This window comes from Ochotona curzoniae, unplaced genomic scaffold, assembly GCF_017591425.1.
Source record: "Ochotona curzoniae isolate NIBS_2020 unplaced genomic scaffold, NIBS_Ocur_1.0 contig_2723, whole genome shotgun sequence".
In the NCBI taxonomy this organism is placed as follows: Eukaryota; Metazoa; Chordata; class Mammalia; order Lagomorpha; family Ochotonidae; genus Ochotona; species Ochotona curzoniae.
Genome location: NW_024465573.1, coordinates 1,407,868 through 1,425,945, shown reverse-complemented (window position 1 = coordinate 1,425,945; position 18,078 = coordinate 1,407,868). Strand labels below are relative to the sequence as shown.

Genomic DNA, 18,078 nt, shown 5'->3' with positions numbered 1-18,078 from the left:
AATTTTAAGAAATAACAATAATTCATCATTACCTGAGAGGGAGAGAACCCTGCCAAACCCCCTCAATCCCTGAGAGGCACTAGTGTTTCACTCCTGTCTCAGAAACAAAAGTTCACTCAACTGTAACAACTTGTGCGTACTTTGTTTTCATAAGACCTGTAACAATGTTATCACTTTGAAATAGATTATTTAGCAGATGAAATTGTGATCATTTCACCAAGCAATTATATTTGCATAATTATTTGAAATTGTTCATCTATTACATGTTTGACCATCAAGCCTCCTGCCCCAACCACCTGCACACGAGCCACATCTTACTAAGAACAGCAAGCCCTCTGAAGACACACATCCTGTTCTCAACATTCTCTGATATTTAAAAAGCAAAGTTTGGGGCCCAACATGGTGCACTAGAGGCTAAAGTGCTTACCTTGAACATGCTCTGGATCCCATATGGGCACCAGTTCTAATCCCGGCAGTCCTGTTTCCCATCCAGCTCCCAGGCTTGTGGCCTGGGAAAGCAGTCCTTGGGATCCTGCCCCCACGTGGGAGACCTAGAAGAGGCTCCTGCCTCCTGGCTTTGGATCAGTGCATCTCCAGCAGTTGTGGTCACTTGGGGAGTGAATCAACTGACAGAAGATCTTCCTCTCTGTCTCTCCTCTTCTCTGTGTATCTGACTTTGCAATAAAAATAAATAAATAAATAAAATAAATAAATAAAGCAAATTTTGGCTCAGAATAAGTGTTTATTTAATATTTGCTAGCTAAATACACTACTTAATTTATACCATGCAAATATCTGAGACAAAAGGAGGTAGTAAATAATAAAGGAAAAACATTACTGGCAATGAATTAACATTTTAAAATGTGTCTGAAGAAAGGAAAAAATATTAACAAGAATAATTGAGATTTTATTTATTTGAGGGAAAGTAAGAAAAAACATTCCTCTACTAGTAGCTGTCAAGCAATGGAAATAAATTTCTTCCAATGAAAACAGCACACTCCAGTTCCAACAAACCTGTTCTGAAGTCTAAGCCGTAAAATACAGTAACAGTTCTGAACAGTCAGAACTCAGAACTTCAGGCTCCTAGTCTTAGGAACCAGGATCAAGAGAAAATCCCCAAAGTCCCTTTACCATACTTCCCTGAGACTCAAGTGACAAGAACTCAGAGACCTGAACAAGAAGAGCAATGCCTATGCAGATCCACCTTGGGAAAGACAAGAATCCCCCAAAATGAAAATCCCTACAACATTCAAGAGAGATTTATTAAATGAACAAACATATAACTGTCTCTAGGTTCACCAAGATCACTATCACTATGACAAAAAGCACCTTAGCACTTCTACATATGTGCTAGTCTGAAACTGCAAGCTTCACCATGTAAGTTGAGATGAGTCATCATTTAGCCTTTCTCAGAAAGTTAGAGAACAACAAATAAACTTACTTTATTGTCTGATGAAACTAAGGAATAATGCTCTTACATTGTCTTTACTTGTTAAATTATTTCTATAATCTGATTACTGAAATTGTTTCAGTCATTTACAATTTGCTTTCTTTCTTTTTTTTTTTTTTTTACTGTTCTCTGTGGCTTTATATATCATGTGTTCTGATTAGGTCTGTACATTTATAACAAACAAAACCTCTAGTTTAGAGCAGCATCCTCTTCAAAGTCTTAGTCAGCGCAACGTGAACATCTTTGTTCCTTAAACTGTAAATGAAAGGATTCATCATTGGTCCCACAATAGTATAGAATACTGTGGATACTTTATCTTGATCAAAAGACCCAGTCGGGGAAGGCTTAAGGTACATGAATGCTGATGCTCCGAAGAAAAGAGATACAGCAATTAAGTGGGAGCTACAGGTACTGAAGGCTTTGGATCTGCCATCTGTAGACTTGATACGCAGGATGCTAGAGAGGATCAGAGTGTACGAAATGAAAATAATGAAACTGGGTCCTATAACATTGACACCCACCACAACGAAAACCACCAGCTCATTGACGTAGGTGCTGGTGCAGGACAGCTGGAGGAGAGGAGGGATGTCACACATATAATGATTGATGATGTTGTCATCACAGAAGGTGAGTCTCAGCATACATGCAGTGTGGGCCACAGCACCCACAAACCCCATTGCATACACACCCACTGACAGCATGAAACAGACCTGATGGGACATGGTGACCTTGTAGAGCAGGGGCTTGCAGATGGCCACGTAGCGGTCATAAGCCATTGATGTCAAGATACAGCATTCATCAATCACAAAGAAAGCAAAGAAAAAGAGTTGAGTCATGCATTCAGCATAAGGGATGATGTTCTTTTTCACAAAACTCATCAACATTCTAGGTGTTATGACACAGGAATAGCAAAGATCAATGAAGGAAAGGTTGAATAGAAAGTAGTACATGGGAGTGTGCAGGTGAGAGTTCAGAACAATGAGAACAATCAAGCCCAGGTTCCCCACCACAGTGATGACATAGATTCCTAAGAACAGGAAGAAGAGGGGCAGCTGCAGCTCTGGCTGTTGTGTTAATCCAAGCAGGACAAACTCAGTCACTAAGGAATCATTTCCTGAGACCATTCTTCACATCTGTGAGAAAAGAAAAAAATACAAATATTAAAATGAGATCCACACGCTTCCTAACCCAAGATAACACATTGAGACTCAGAATGAGGGAACAAACTCAACCCACCCTTCTATACAAGTTTATTGCCCCATTTGATAAAACTGAGAGAATACATAAATAACCTACCCAGGAAGGCAAATTCTGCAGGATGGAGATTCAGAAGCCTTATGAGTGCTCTTAATTCTGCATCCACTCTGCTGTGCAAGTGTCTTGAGAATCTCTACGACCCATGTTGGATCAATGGTGATATTGATGGAGATGCTGAGGGACTCTTCACCTCCCACAGATGAAGTTTGAAATGAGTTGGCAGGGCACCTATAATCAAGACTCACCCTCTGTACCAGGAGGCACAGGCTGTGTAACCCTTCTCCCCTATTCTCACAGAGGGAAATGTGGCTCCGACAGTTTGTAGAGGTGAACATCACAGGGAGGGGATTTGTCCCTAATGTTGCTGTGATGGTTTTTTGTCAGGAGCACAGCCTCAGCCCCCATGGTTTCTAACTGTGTCTCTGAATACAGTATTCCCTCTTGAGTATCGGGATAATGTATCAGTTGCCAGTGCCAAAAAAAAAAAAAAATCACAATCCTAGGGTTTTTTTGAACTGGAACATCCTAGGGACCTGATTAGAAAGTGGAAGACCTCTGTTCTACTGAGTGCTCTGTTATTCCCTGGAGATCAGGCTCTGCAGTTCAGAAAAATTACCTACCTCCATTGGCAGCGTAACCTGGGATCATGGACCTAATGGAACTATTGATCAAGGCAAATGCCCAAATAAAAAAGCAGAATGAATTTTCCTGCACTCAGATTCCAGGTTACCAATCCCAACAAGAAATGAGAACAATCTGGAATATTTTCTTCAGTGATGTTTCAGGACCTAGAAAAATAAAGGCTCAACAAATATTTGATGCCAGACAATGTAACCATGGGCTCTGTTTTTGGTTAAAGTGCTGCACTTAACATGCAATCTTGTCAGCTTAATATCCCACCTCTCCAAGATACTTCTTGTACACACATCTTGGTGTTGCCAACGTCACCAAATATCCAGATAGTTCTGGCCATTTGCCCCAGTGAAGGTGGATTTAGCCCTAACAATGATGACATGTTTGTTGGCCTTCCTTTTCCAGGTGATATGAATAATGAAATTGGCATCTTAATGACCCCCCATTTATCTCCCAACTTCTCCCCATTTCCTCCCCAGGGTCTCCTGGAATTGGTGTAGGTTCTCATTTCAACATAATCAGAGTCAGGGTGAGTGTCTCCTTTCTAGAGATGCAACGGAGCAACTGGAGCAACATCCTCTGGCCTTGGACTATTTTGTGTCAACTGTCAAAGCCAAGAATCTCCCCCAGTGGTTTTGGTTGTCTTGCCCTCAGACCCAGAACCAGTGCCCTCTCTTCCTAAAGGCTTCCCTGAGCCGTTACAGTTCTGCAGCACAGTCAGATGAGCATCTCCCTGCTGGGCATTCTTAGTTGGTTCCATTCCCTTTGGACTCCAAAAGCACATCTGGTGTTCTCGGATTTGTTTTGGAGGAGTACAACACCCTGTCAGGGCTCACATGCATTTGGCCCACCCAGGACCATACCTCCTTCCTTCCTGTCCATTTGCAGAGCTCACTCAGCTGTGCAATGTCATCATGAATATACTTTCATTGGAAAAGCACTTACTCTCTCTGGCTCAGTTCCTTCTGTAACCTCAGTCCAAGGAACCCGTTCCACTCTGCAGAAACCCATGTCCCTTCTCCAGACCACTCACCACAGTGCTGTGCTGTGATTCCTTCTCCACAGGCACAATCCGTCCCTGCAGTGATCAACTCCAGAGGGCCTCCTAGACCTTCTCTCACGGACCTGGAAACTTCCATAAACAGTGACTTGCAGCCAGTGTGTGGTGGGGCAGCTGCAGGCCACTGGTTGGCAAGAAACCATGCCAGTTGGTAGCTTTTCAGAGGGGAATAGAAGCAATGGTGTCCTTTTGCACAACAGCCTGTGTTGTCAGGCTCTGGTAAACATGAAGGCCTGTCGATGAAATCATCTCGTGATTGCTGTATGGCCTGTGGCTTACTTGAATTCCATACTCTGGGACTTTGTAAAGTAAGAACCAGCTCAAGTATCTGCTAGCACACTAGGGCTTCTGTGGCCCAGTGCTCTCACCCACCCAGATGGGCACCTGCCTGAAGGGCATCGGTGCACAAGGTCTGGAGACAGCTTCAGCTTTTATTTCTAATCCATGAGAACCAGGTACAGTAGCTGAAACCCAAGCCAGTGTACCCTAGGATTCTTTGACTTCATACAAGTTCTTCCAAGAGACTTTCATGTCCTGGTTATTAACAACAAAAATAATATAATCATTGATTATGTAAAAGTATTTTTCTTCAAATAATCTAATGTTTAAAACACTTATTAAAAAGAAAACGGTTGAGTGTTGGGCACAGGAGGACAGAAGTAACTTGTAAATGGTTGACAGTGTTCTGGGCACCTCGTGGAAGGGAGGAGCACCCTTTGCAATGCATAGGTTAAAACTCCCATAGGGCAACAGTTTGTATCTACTGTGTATAGTGTAAAGTTGACTTACACTGCTGCTGTGCAGTGCTAGCTTTTCTTAATCAGGAAGAAGCAACCTCAGGGCCTGTTGAAGAGCATTGGATGATGGACTTGTATAAAATTGTCTAACTGAGAAGACACATTGTAAATATTTGTGATCTTTTACCATTTGGGGGTTACTTTTTCCCCCAGAGTTTAATCAGAACATTGAATTTTTTTTAAATAAACAGTTTTTAACTCAGGGTATTTTCTTCCCTAGAAACCCAATTCTAAACGGAAAAAGAACACACACACACACACACACACATACAACCACCATAAATAAAAGCCTACAAAAGTTAAAACAGCAAAGGGTAGTTTTTTTCAAGTTAAATTTTTAAGTTAAGTTTTAAGTTAAGGTTTTTTTTTAAGTTAAGAAAGGCTGTTGACGTATTTATTTATACTTTACCTGCTGCTAATTAGCTTTTTGCTAGCACATCCTGGGAGGCAGCCGTGAAAGCGCCAGTACTTAGTCCTCTCCACCTATGTGGAAGAAGCAGTCCTGAGCTCCTGGCTTTGGTTTGGCCAGTCTTGGCTGTTGTGGTCATTATGCAGTGGAACTGCAGAGGAGAACACTTCCTATCTGTCTCTAAGCATATCTGTGTGTGTGTTGGGCAGAGAGGTGTCCCTCTGATTTCCAAGTAGATAAAAATAAATATTCTATATGTATAGTTGTGCATGTGTAAACAACAAATTGAAACTTGCTCGTACGAAATAATTACCACCTGAAAGTAGTCTTCAGGAAGAAGAGAAGACTGTAATCCCTAGAAAAAGGACTGCCAAAAATAAGAAAGACAGAGGAAGACGGAGAGTGAGGAATTAAAAATGAAGGAAAGAAACCTGAGAGATGCTGTTCTAAAGAAATGGTAGAAAGTCTCACAAAGATGTATTTTACTTTAACGGATTTTTAATGTGCAATTCAATTACAAGCTTAGACTAGACTACACTCTGAAGGATTAGACGTCGGCTGAAAAACAGTGAACTTGTGCAATCATTCTTCATAAGAAATTACCAAAAATTCAGAGTAAAGCTGGACTGAGGTGTGGGCCTGAAATCAGGGAACAAAATAGAAATCCCTTTTTGTTTCTCCTACTGAAAAAGTCTATCCTACACAAAATAGGCAGATGTCACTAATATGATTCAGCTGAAGACTGAAAGGAACCAAGACTTACTATAAGAATGACTACACTTCACTCCTGGACTACAACTTAAGCAGAACAAGGCAGCCACATGGGATACATGAAAACAGAGAAAAAGTAAACTCCCCTTTACAGGTATTGGAAAAGACTCAGCTTTTTAAACATCTCATGCAAAAAGTAATGTTGCAGAGGAAAAGAACAGGTAAGAAAGGAAAAATCGGTTGTACTCATCCCTTCCTTGAGTGCAGAGTTCATTCAATCACAGCAAAAGTTAGAGCAGCAAATAGCTTTAGCCTCAGTCAGTCACTCCTCAAGATTTGGGTTTAAAGCAGAGAGAAAGAGGAGGTATGAAGATGGGAGGGACGGGGAGGGAAATGATGGATAATAAAAGTTTTCCCTCTTATGGCCTCTCAACAACCTATGAGAACTTTAAAAAAATATTGTTTTATTGGACCTCACCCTTTTCCAGTAGGCGTTACATTAGGAATAGGCAGTCAACATTTTAGACCTGATTTTTTATGCCTACAGAAAGATTGACAAGATGGTACAGGACGTTCCCATAGATCCCGCTATAACGTTTCCCTGATACTAACCCCTGACATTATAATAAACAAACAAACAATGCTTATGCAATGTTATTAATTACCTTGCTTTCTGTCTAATGTATTTCTTTGGAACCTGGATCAAATCTAGTCTGCTCTGAGTCCTTAGGAGTTTCTTGATTGTGAAAATTTCTCACAATTTGTCTTTGGGATGATCTTAAGAATTCTGAAAGGTAGTGAAAAACATTTTATAGGATGCTCCTTTACTAAATTTGATCTCTTTTTTTCGTGGTCACATTTACACTGACAGAATTTGAGCAGTGCTGGAAATTCTTTATAGTTCAGCATGCTCAGATGTAGGAATTAAGTAGGCTGTGGAAAGCAGGGAGCAAGTGTGAGGATCTTGTCTTCTCAAGGGCTGGTACTCTATCCTCATATGGCTACCCTTGATAACCTCGTCAGGGGCAGAGGGACTCCCAAGTTCTGACTGGCCAACTGCCTGAGAAAGGTTCACAAGACCTGTGTTTCGGCAGGGCTTTCAGGGGAGCCTTTGCAGTTGATTGAATGCTAATCTAACTATAAGGGGAAAGTTGACCACTTAAAAACCAACTGCCTGGAACTTTTAGGATTAACAATAAGACCTTGATAATTATGTTACAATGTTTCTGTGATGTTTTCTGTTTACAAGACCCGTAGATCTTTGTAACAATGTGTTGAAAAAAAAAAAAAGTAAAACAGGTTTCCGTGAGCAACTTGTTCAAAACCTTGCTTGAGAATGGGTTCATTCCCCTGGTCCCCACTATTAATATAAATCTTGCATTTTTAACTGTCTCAACTCCCGTCCTTAAACCTTGCTTCTTGGCTGGCAAACAACAGGGAAGAAAGAGCTGAGTCATTATTCTAAATTACTTCCTTAAGGTATGACATTGCAGATGCTACAGACTTATCTTACCTTCTACTCCAGTCTTTAATTAGCCATTTCTCCATGAAGACTTGATTTCTTTTTGTTGAGAAAGCAGTTATTGGAAACCAAGACCTTAATGTCTAGTGTGTTCATTGCTACTATGGCGTCATTACTTTTAGGCTGTCTCAGCTGACAGAAAGGAGAAATACATGTCTGTACTAATTCATGCACATTTTCCATGAACATTCATATATGCTGCCACTTGTACCTATGTTACACTAACCATGAGTTTTAATGTCTTGAGCAGTAATCTATTGCCACATAGACCTTCTTGTCCCTTGTTTATTGATCAATCCCACTATGACAATAGAAACCCAGATCCCATGTTCTTTCACGTATTTGATTATTCAACCACAGTATGCAGATAGAGTAATATCATACTGCACCATGATCACATCTCACTCCTAGACTGTCAAGAAAACAGACCTTATTAACTAGAAGTATAATACTTCTGCACAGTTAATTTGTCTCTAATCTTTCAGGTTTCATTCATTCTCAAACTTAACTCAGTATTTCATTTCCCCATGTGCTCCAGTGAAATGTATTCATGCATGTATTATTTTTTAATATTTTCACTTTATTTTTAACATCGGATGAGAGAGATGCATGTCCATGTGCATCTCCAATTAGGGTGGGGTGGTCAAGGTATGCTGAGACAAATGTTTTAGTTCTTTTTCTTTCCTCTTATGCACACAAAGGGGGAAGGACAGGGGACTGTACTGTCAAACTACATCAACACCTGTGGATGGGGGACTGACATTTGATGACACCTTAGAGACCCCAATGTGGGGAGTGTTACTGAGGGTGTTACTAGAATGGTTTTGATATTTCTGAGATGTTGTCAGTTTCAATGTACCAGAGCTGAGAAAATCTTTCCATGGTCTATTGGCAGACTAAGTCCACCTCAGTGAGCATCTATGGACCCAGACACTTATTGCAAAGCTTAGCCAAGAGAGTTGTCCAACCAGTTTTGCTTTCCAACCTCTGAGGAGACACTTGACATCCTCTGCTGGCCTACATGAACTGGCTGTCATGTCCCTGGTGTGTAATTGGGCATGTTGTCTATTGTAAAGCCATCAGCAACTGCGGAGGTACAATTCTGATACTCCAAGGTCTCTCTACATATTCTGCGATTTTCCCTGTGGCTGGGGTTTCATTCTAGTGGTCTAGTTGAGGTGCCTTCCAAGAAATCTCAGCTGTGGTGACACATACTTGACATTTGTATGTGTCAGCCAGGGCAAGATCAGGTCTGGCTCATCATCTGCACCAGTCAATGCGCATACCTGTGGAGGCAGTTGCCTGGCTAGTCCCGCTCCCAGTCTCATCCCTCGAATGCACACTACTGTTGTCCCTCGTCCACACACTGTGGCCTAGTAATGGCAACCCCTAGTAACTCCCATCAGACCCATCCCCAGTCCTGGTTTTTGCACATGCCAGTATGTGCTGCAGCCTAGCCTGGCCTGTCTCACATCCAATCTGGCTCCTACACACACACATGTTTTGTGGGAAGAGGAGGAGACCACTCTTACTGTCAACTATATCGACACCTGTGGAGAAGGCTGGTCATTTGATGATGCCTTAGAGATTCCAATGTGGGCAAGAGTGTTCTGAGGGTGTTACCTGAGTGGGTTCGGTAGTTCTGAGATATTGTTGGTTTCTTTGCACCATGGTTGAGAAAATCATTTCATGGTCTTTTGGCCAAGTCACCTTAGTTCATCCACAGACCTAGGAACCTCTCTGATGAAACTGAGGTGCTGGAGCCTAGCCCAACCCAGCCTCCCACAGATCCAGTCCTCACGCACACCAACAAGGTGCTAACTGAAATGTTGACTGCTATCTCCCTTTTCCAGTCTTCTTCCCCCACAAAGACTCCAGATAGCACCACCGAAGACTGAGCACCATGTTCTGGGCGCTTGGAACACACACTCTCAGAGCAACCCTCTGGGCTTCCTACGCACTCTGGGCTCTGCCCTCTTTGAGTCAGAGCTGTGTCTGGTGTGCAAGTAAAGGTGTGTTTCTGCTATTGAGATGCTGAGTGGAGCAGGGACTTTCCACCTGCCTGACTATTCTTACAGCTGGCTAAAGACAAAGCACACGAGTGCTGCCCAATCACACACAGCTCTGCCCTCATCAGAGTGTCTCCTAGGCTGCACCCCAGATTCCACTTTACCTGTGTTTTCATGGGACTTCCCTATGAATAAAACTGTTTGCCCAGTAAAAATTGTGCTTCACACCCACATAATAAAGTAATGAAGATATGTATTACTTTATCATATCCTCAAGAAATTCATGAATTTACAAATATTGCACTTTAGATATCCAAGTCTTTTATAAAGATGTTTAATTTGAAAAAATAGTTTAGTATTGCAAAATAATTTTGTCTTCAAATTTTCTAAATATGCTAACTATAAAAAACACTAAATTTGATTAAATCGTTCTACGTGAACTTATTCTAATTTCAAAAATAAATAATTTAAAAGAAAGAATATGCTAAAAAATAAAGGAAAACTCTTTTAAAAATGATAATTACTGCCACGTTGATGAAAGTGAATGCAACAAGGGTGGAGGGTTTGCGGAGGGGAGGGGGGAATCTCAGTGCCTATAAATCTGTGTCACATAATGCAATGCAATCAATAATAATAATTTAAGAAAAAAAAAAGAATCATGTAAAAAAAAATCAGCCTGCTGTATCACAGCAGGGTGGGGTATGTTTCATAACAGTTTCCACCAGAGGGCGCTAATGCCATGACTATAACGCTCCACAAGAATATACAGTAATGATGCTAAACATTTTACTTTGCATCTTTTTAAAAGCATGAACTTTTTAAAAAGATGTGCTTTAGAGCAAAATCTAGATTAAAGCATATTAAGCTATTTAACAAGGCACTTCAATAAATGTAGGGGAGAAATAGAAGCAGTTTCTAACTAAAATATTACAGTGAGAAATATTACACAAACGTATAGAAATGACACTTAATTCTCTAATTTCAAGGAATATTTAAGTACAATTTTTAATTATCACAGATATATTTTAAGGCTATCCTTACCCACTATTATTTCTTTAAAAGATTCATTTATTTGAAAGAAAAAATGACAGAGTCAGACACAAAGATTTTCCATCTTCTAGCGAGCTCTCCAGATTCCCCCGCTGTTAGAAGCACTGCGCCCAGGTCTCACACACACCTGGCAGGAGCTCCATCCGGGTTTCCAGGGCAGGTGACAGGACACCATACGTCATTATTCATTGTTTTCTGTCACATAAGCAGGAAGTCGCATTAGAAACACAGAGTATCCTGGAACGACATTCTGAAATAGGATGTGGGTGTCAGCAGCAGTGACCCAAGACGTTGCTGTGAAATCAGCACCTCCAAAACAGCGCTGTCAACCTTTCTCAAAGCTGTGACCATCTTTTGGCAGAAGTAAAAACTACAAAGATGTGAGTTCATTCTCTAGACTCAAACCAGAAGTAGAAATGGACAAATTAAAGAGTTTCAGTGACTTTCATTATAAATAACCCATGTTTATTTCCAAATATAACGTGATAACATAATATTAGGAGACTTCTTGAAGTATAGCTGCAGTTCTAGAGACTATGTCCAATCTCAACAAGGAGATGTTTTCAAAACCCACTAATTTTGGAAATAAGCACAGAAAAGAGCATGGCTAAATGTTTACTTGTAGCTGACCCTGAAGCCATATCTCCTCTAAGAGGTGTGCCCTTTTCTAGCTTAGCATCAAAGACTTGGTGGTCAACTCGGCTGTGGGCATCTGGGCTGAGAACGTTATTCCCACAACGACACCTTTCCTTTGACAAAAAAAAAATTACACAGATGAACTAGACAGCTTACAAGTTGACAATCCTTTCTGAAATAACACCCATTAGTATTTCTGGCTACAAAAATACGAAAAGTAGAGACCAGTGAAGGACAGTGAAAAGGCCGAGGAGCGTGGATCTGTGTGGATGAGAATTGAGACATAAGGCTCAAGGTCTTGCTGCAGTGACCACATGGTCCACCAAGAACCAAAACAAAACAGAGGGTATTGGGATTCAGGTGTTGTGAACACCAAGGAGTCACTTTCCACAATCACACACTTTGTGGTGGGAGCTTTAAGAAGAGACAGCATGGATGACAGCCACTCCCTCTTTGTCGCCAGAGGAAAAGCTGTCCGCTGGTTTGTCAGCTCGAGTTCCCTGAAGGTTCAGAGCAAAGTAACCAAAGAGTAAGATTCCCTACAGAGGAACCAAGGCCCGAAACGCCGGGTTGATCTTACCCATCCTCACTCTCCTCTTGGTGTTTTTCCCTCTTGCCTGGATGTTCAGTCTTCACCAAGTTATTTGCATGGTCAGCTTGATGGTCCTGGACCTTAAATATTAAATACTCTTTCCTTTCACTGTCTTGGGGTTGGGTTTAAGGGGCATGGGACACAAAAACATGGATGGTGGATGCCACCAGTAGTCATCAGTCTCTGGTTGGTGAAGTGGTCTGAGGAAATTGGTTAGACTTCTATTTGTGGTCTACAGCCACACTACCCTGAATGCGCCCAATCTCGTCTGATCTCGGAAGCTAAGCAGGGTCGGGCCTGGTTAGTTCTTGGATGGGATTCTTCTATTTGTGAATTTTCCCAGAGCGTTCTCTTCACAAGCAAGGAGTTCAGCTGCTTTAGAAGCCACCACAGCCATCATTTCATCTGAGCTGAAATGTACTCTATGCCTTGTATCTCTGGTTGCACTGATTCAAGGCTTAGGGAACGACTACATTATAGTTTCTAAAGTTGGATTAGCCTGTTGAAAGTGTCACTGAATCTGTACTTGCATCTGCTCTTAGACGTACCATTGAACACTTGGGGACTAAATGATCTGCTCATTTTACAATTTCACAGCTAGAAATCTCAAGTGCAAGATAAATACTCACCTTGGTAACTTCACACATGATCTCCAAAGATAATGTCCTGTGCACAGCTCTTAGAAGACAGTGCCATTTCTGCTACTTTCCTACCTGTGTCAGAAAAACCATAGATTTTAGCCTAAATGATACACATGCTTGTGAATTTCACTTCCATAAATGATGCTGTAACAATGTAGTTTAGACAATGTGCCCTCAAACCAGGCTGCCTGAACATACATCCAGAGTTTCTTCACTTTCTAATTATGGTATTTGAGATAAATTATATCTTATTTGTTCATTTAAAAAAAAGATTTGAAATTGCTGTGACAATTTATATCATAAATGGAAGGTATTAGAACACTGCCTGAAATATAGGAAGTCTGAGACACGTGTGCTCGTCTCATTCCTCTCGGACTGTGTATGGCATATACCCCCTCCTTACGTGCCTCCTGTATGCTTCTATTTTATGTCTATTTATTTGTCTCAAGCTCAAAGTGTTCCAAACTTCACTCAATATTTCCTGATGGTTCCTACCAGCACGAAACATTCCCTGCTCATCATTTTCTAAACTATTTAAATTACCTGCCCAGGAAAGAATCATTCAATCTCCAAGTCCCAAAGAAACTCTCCTGAAATCCTGGTAGAACCATTCCTCTCAATCACATTGACTTGATAAGATTCTCGTCCTCTCATGCTTAAGTTACTCCATAACTCTCTGAAATGGACTACTGTGAATATAAGAATGTTTCTTTTCAGTGTTGCCACGTAGATATTCCCTCTTAAAATCTGATTATCATTGCAAATTCAGTCAAATAGAGATCCAGTAATTACATTAAGACAATATGATACTATTTACAGGTAAGACATTATTTACTATGATTGTTTTAATTTTTTTTTCCTCAGTGAATATATTTACATATTTTTAGTTGCTTGGTAGACTACAATTCCACAAACTCATTTGTCCCCAAACTCATCTCTGATTATATAGACATTTTCTCATCATAAATACATATAGCTATGATGTTAGCTGGGAATCTATAAATGTTCATCTTTTTAAAGAAAGCTTTCCAGTAAACTAGCAATTCACTTCTTTGTTGACAGGCTATCATTGGTCTTTGCTGAGAATATAACACCTGGAGATGTCTCTTCGATCATGCTTCCGGGAGTTCCTACGACCTCTTACTTATGACAAGGATCCCAGTCTCCTGGATTCTATGTCTTACTGTTACATGATTTACCTGCTCAGTTTCTTAACTTTTTAAATAATTTTTTATTTTTATTGGAAATAAAGTGATGTACATAGAATAGAAGTTATACTTCTGCTTTGACTTTGGATCTTTTGCCTGGATAGTTAATTATACTTCTTCATCCATGTTGGATAACAACAGCAAATCACAGACCACAATCAACTATGCCATCGCCAGAGGAACCAACTCACTGCTGCTCAGTCATATTCAGTATGGAGATGTTTCCAGTAAATTCTCACTTTACAACATTTTAAATTTAAAGTGGAATTGTGACACAAGCTACCTTAACTGAGGAACATATATTTGTCACTGTGTGTATGCATATATGTGTAACAGATTGCAATAATATTATTTACTTCTCTGTATAATTAAGTAGTATTTGACCACCTGGTGTTATTTTTTTGTTTCTCCAACAAATGTTTAGACTGGAATCTGGCAGAATATTCATGAACTAATAACTTTAATACTTTAATTTTGGTATTATGCTAATTAATTTGTGTGTTTAATAAAACCCTTAACTTTTTTTCACAAACACCACTATAAAAAATGTTCAAGACAAAAGAAGACTCTGGCTTGGCACAATAAAAATATTGTTTCCATTAAAGCACATGAGTATTTCAAGTAACATATTTCTGAGTGACTAGCACTCCCACTTGCAGAATAACTCATTCCTCCAGAATTTAGTTCTCCTTTGAATTAAAATTTTCATTTGCAATGAAGAAAAATAACTGTTTGATTTGGTTACAATGAATTTGGAAAAATACACCATTTCACCTTAAACTAGAGCAAAATAGATGTGCAAGGTCTTTATTACACACCCCCTAATTTAAAACATCTCCAATATTTACCTAAGGCTTCTGAGAATAGAAGATCATCTACATGATGGTTCAGTGGCTAAATCCTCAACTGGCATGCACCAGGATCCTAAACAGGCTCTGGTTCATGTTGTAGCTGCTCCACTTCCCATCCAGCTCCCTGCTTGTGGCCTGGGAAAGCAGTGGAGGATGGCCCAAAGCCTTGGGACCTGCACCCACCTGGGAGACTGGGAAGAGGCTCCTTGTTTCAGATTGGCTCAACTCTGGCCATTGTAGTCACTTGGGGAGTGAACCAACAACTAGATCTTTCTCTGCCCCTCCTTCTTTCTATAAATCTAATCTGCCTTTCCAATAAAAATAAATAAATCCTTGAAAAAAAGAAGATAATCAAATAAGTTAGCTGCTCATGTAAAAAATCAGAAGTGAACTTTACCAGATAGAATTTTGCTATTCCCTGGCACCATCTTTCATATTTGGGCAGTTCTTACACATGGCTTCGGTCATGGTGACCTGATAGAATTTCAATTTTTTTTTTCTAGTACTGAAAGTTGTTAGTCTCAATCTTACACTTCTAAAATATTAGGTTTCACATAGTATGTCATGAAAACCACCTTTCATGGTTTGCACCTGCAGGGAGAAATTGGTATAATATAATGCACAAAGCTTTGCAGTCTTTCGCCTGCCCCTCACTGTCAGGAGCAGCAAGCATCCCTTCAATGAGTGCACTCGCTGTTTTTGGATGCTGAGCAGGCTTTTGTCTCTTAAAACTTCCACAGCTTTTTCTTCTTCCTGGGACATTGTTCCCTGTGAGAAACTTTCTTTTATTGCGTATTCTCATCACCACTGCCACCACCACCCTCTCTACTGAGATTAGCTCTTTTCTTATCTATATACAGAGAAAGAATTAATATCTCATGTGAAGAAAATACAGATTCATTATTTATTAGGGTTTTTTTTAATATTTTGTTTTTGGATCCACATTGCACTCACATGATTCAAAATTCAAAAGATACAAATGGACATAGGGTAAAAGCTTTCCCTCTCATCCTGTGCCCCAATCACTTGGCTGCCTTCCCTGGAGGCACCCAGTGCTAATAGCCATTATCAATGCTATTAGTGATACTTAATTTCATACATAATAAAGTGTATACATATATATATTATCCTGTTGACTTTATGCAAACAGCAGCATGTGGCATGAACTGTTCTTCAATTCACATTTCATATTAATGTGCCGTTTCAGGGAAAACAACCAGATTTAGAATAGATTCTGAAGGGTAATAAGGAGAGAACCGAGCTGTTGCTGTGTAGTTAGACTAGGGATCTACTGGCTTAGATTGGGCTGTGGCATGAGTAGAATTGCCACTTACCAACTCATTCTGTATATAATTGCATATTTATATTCTCACTGTTTAGATACATTCAGAGCATATTTTGTCCACTTACCAACTCATTTTGCAGATCGTTGCATATTTACATTTTCATTGCTTATATACATTCATAGTACATTTTGTACAAATGTCCAAAAACCTATTTGTTCAGTTCTTTGAAGGATGACTAGTTTAATCCCAGTGTTTTGTTATTAACAATGAGCAGCATAAATCATCAGCAATAGCTGTAAGTTCCCAGAACACAACAATTAAGTTTCAGGATATGTTTAATTGCAAATTTGATAAGCATTGTCAAATCATACAAATAGAAGCTATTTCTTTGTTTAATACGAATTCAATTTGCTTCTCAGCCAAACTCAAACTTCATACTCGTTATGATGCTGGAGCTGAGCCTCTGTGGAGCACACTCTTCTACTTTGCCAGCCAATACTCATATTCTAATCGAAATAAAAGACATCTCAAGAATATGAAAGCAAAACTGAAGCAGGTTTGGCAAAGAATAACCTGAATACTTGGCATAGATTACATCATCTGTAATGAGGAAAAGGCAAGCACACTACCCTCAAATGCCATGGCTGATATTATACAAATAAACCACTAAACAAAGACTAAAATCTCCTTTTGTCCTACATGTGAAAACACAACTGTATGTGCATGTGTCTTTTGGAAGAAATTCTTCACTCAATGCCCAACTTTCTCCTACAAAACCCAGATGGCAGCCAAACAACACACATTAATCCAGATTAAGCAGTCCCCGCTCCTACCTTGGGAATTCATCTGCAGCGATGCAAATCAATGAGATCATTAGGGACTATCTGTATGGTGACAGCAAGACCTGCAAGGCAAGTCAGCACTTAGAACAAGAGTGTGGCACTGTGGCCACACTGGTCCTGCTGAAATCCATCCAGCTCTTGGCCTCAGGATCGCCTTGGTTCTGCTCACTCCAGGTGCCACTTTACCAAGTCACACCAAGCCTTGAATTCCCATAACTCTTTCTGCCAGTTCCCAGAACTACTTGTTGTTACCTGCCAACATAAGCCTTAACACAATGGTCTACCTACATCCATACAGGCCAAATCATGAACTGATAGACATAGTTGTGAAAAGTGCTAGCTTCTAATTAGTAAGTAGTACAAATATTGAAAGAAAGGGCTTTGAGGGTGTTTTAATTCAAAACTAATGGTTGACTGCACTAATTTCTATAAACTTCTCTGTAAGTTACTTTCCAAAAAATCAAAAACACTGTAGTTCCCTACTCTGACAGGTAATACCATTATTGGATCTCCCAATAGTGAGTACTCCTCCATGTCACAACCTTGTCTGCAACAGTTTTGGGGTATGGCCACCCAAAACTTAAGAGGTAAGTTATAAATGAACTTTGTATTTTAAAAGTTATGGAGAAGACAAGATCTAAAGGATCTAGTGCCTCGCTGCTGTCTCATTTAGGATACAATTCAAGTCACATTCTCAGAGAACAGGCGTTTTTCTGTGGAGTTAAAACCCTACGTCTCACATTGGAATGCCTAGGTTTGATGCCAGGCTTCAGCTCTTGATCCAAGCTCTCTGCCAACCCAGACTCTGGGCAGCAGCAAGCAGTGACGCAGATCCCTGGTTCTTGCCACCACGGGAGAGATTGGATTGAGTTTATTGCTCCCAGTTTCCACATCCATCTCAGCCTCTTGTTCATTGTTTCTAACTCAGCTTCCTCCTTTCTTTCTCAGTCTGAAATGAAAAATTCACAGCCATGGCTTAGCCATGTGCTCAGCTAAATTCAACACAGGCTTTACTTCGTTCTTATGGATGCTGGATATTACAATATATTTGTTCAGGATCAAACAAGATATAAGAGGACTGATCAATGACACAATGTGTAGCAAGCAATGTTCATTTTCTCCCA

At 40.2% G+C, this 18,078-nt stretch overlaps 1 protein-coding gene across 1 annotated transcript; it reads right to left on the bottom strand.

The window, feature by feature from the left end:
- Positions 1-1,644: 1,644 nt before the first annotated feature.
- On the bottom strand, positions 1,645-2,583 carry LOC121154220 (olfactory receptor 8B3-like). Its single transcript, XM_040977173.1, has one exon. The coding sequence runs from the start codon at positions 2,572-2,574 to the stop codon at positions 1,645-1,647; it is 930 nt and encodes a 309-aa protein (XP_040833107.1). The 5' UTR covers positions 2,575-2,583.
- Positions 2,584-18,078: the final 15,495 nt, after the last annotated feature.

Excerpts from the sequence above, each read along its gene's own strand:
- LOC121154220 (XM_040977173.1), bottom strand. The coding sequence starts at position 2,574 with ATGGTCTCAGGAAATGATTCCTTAGTGACTGAGTTTGTCCTGCTTGGA.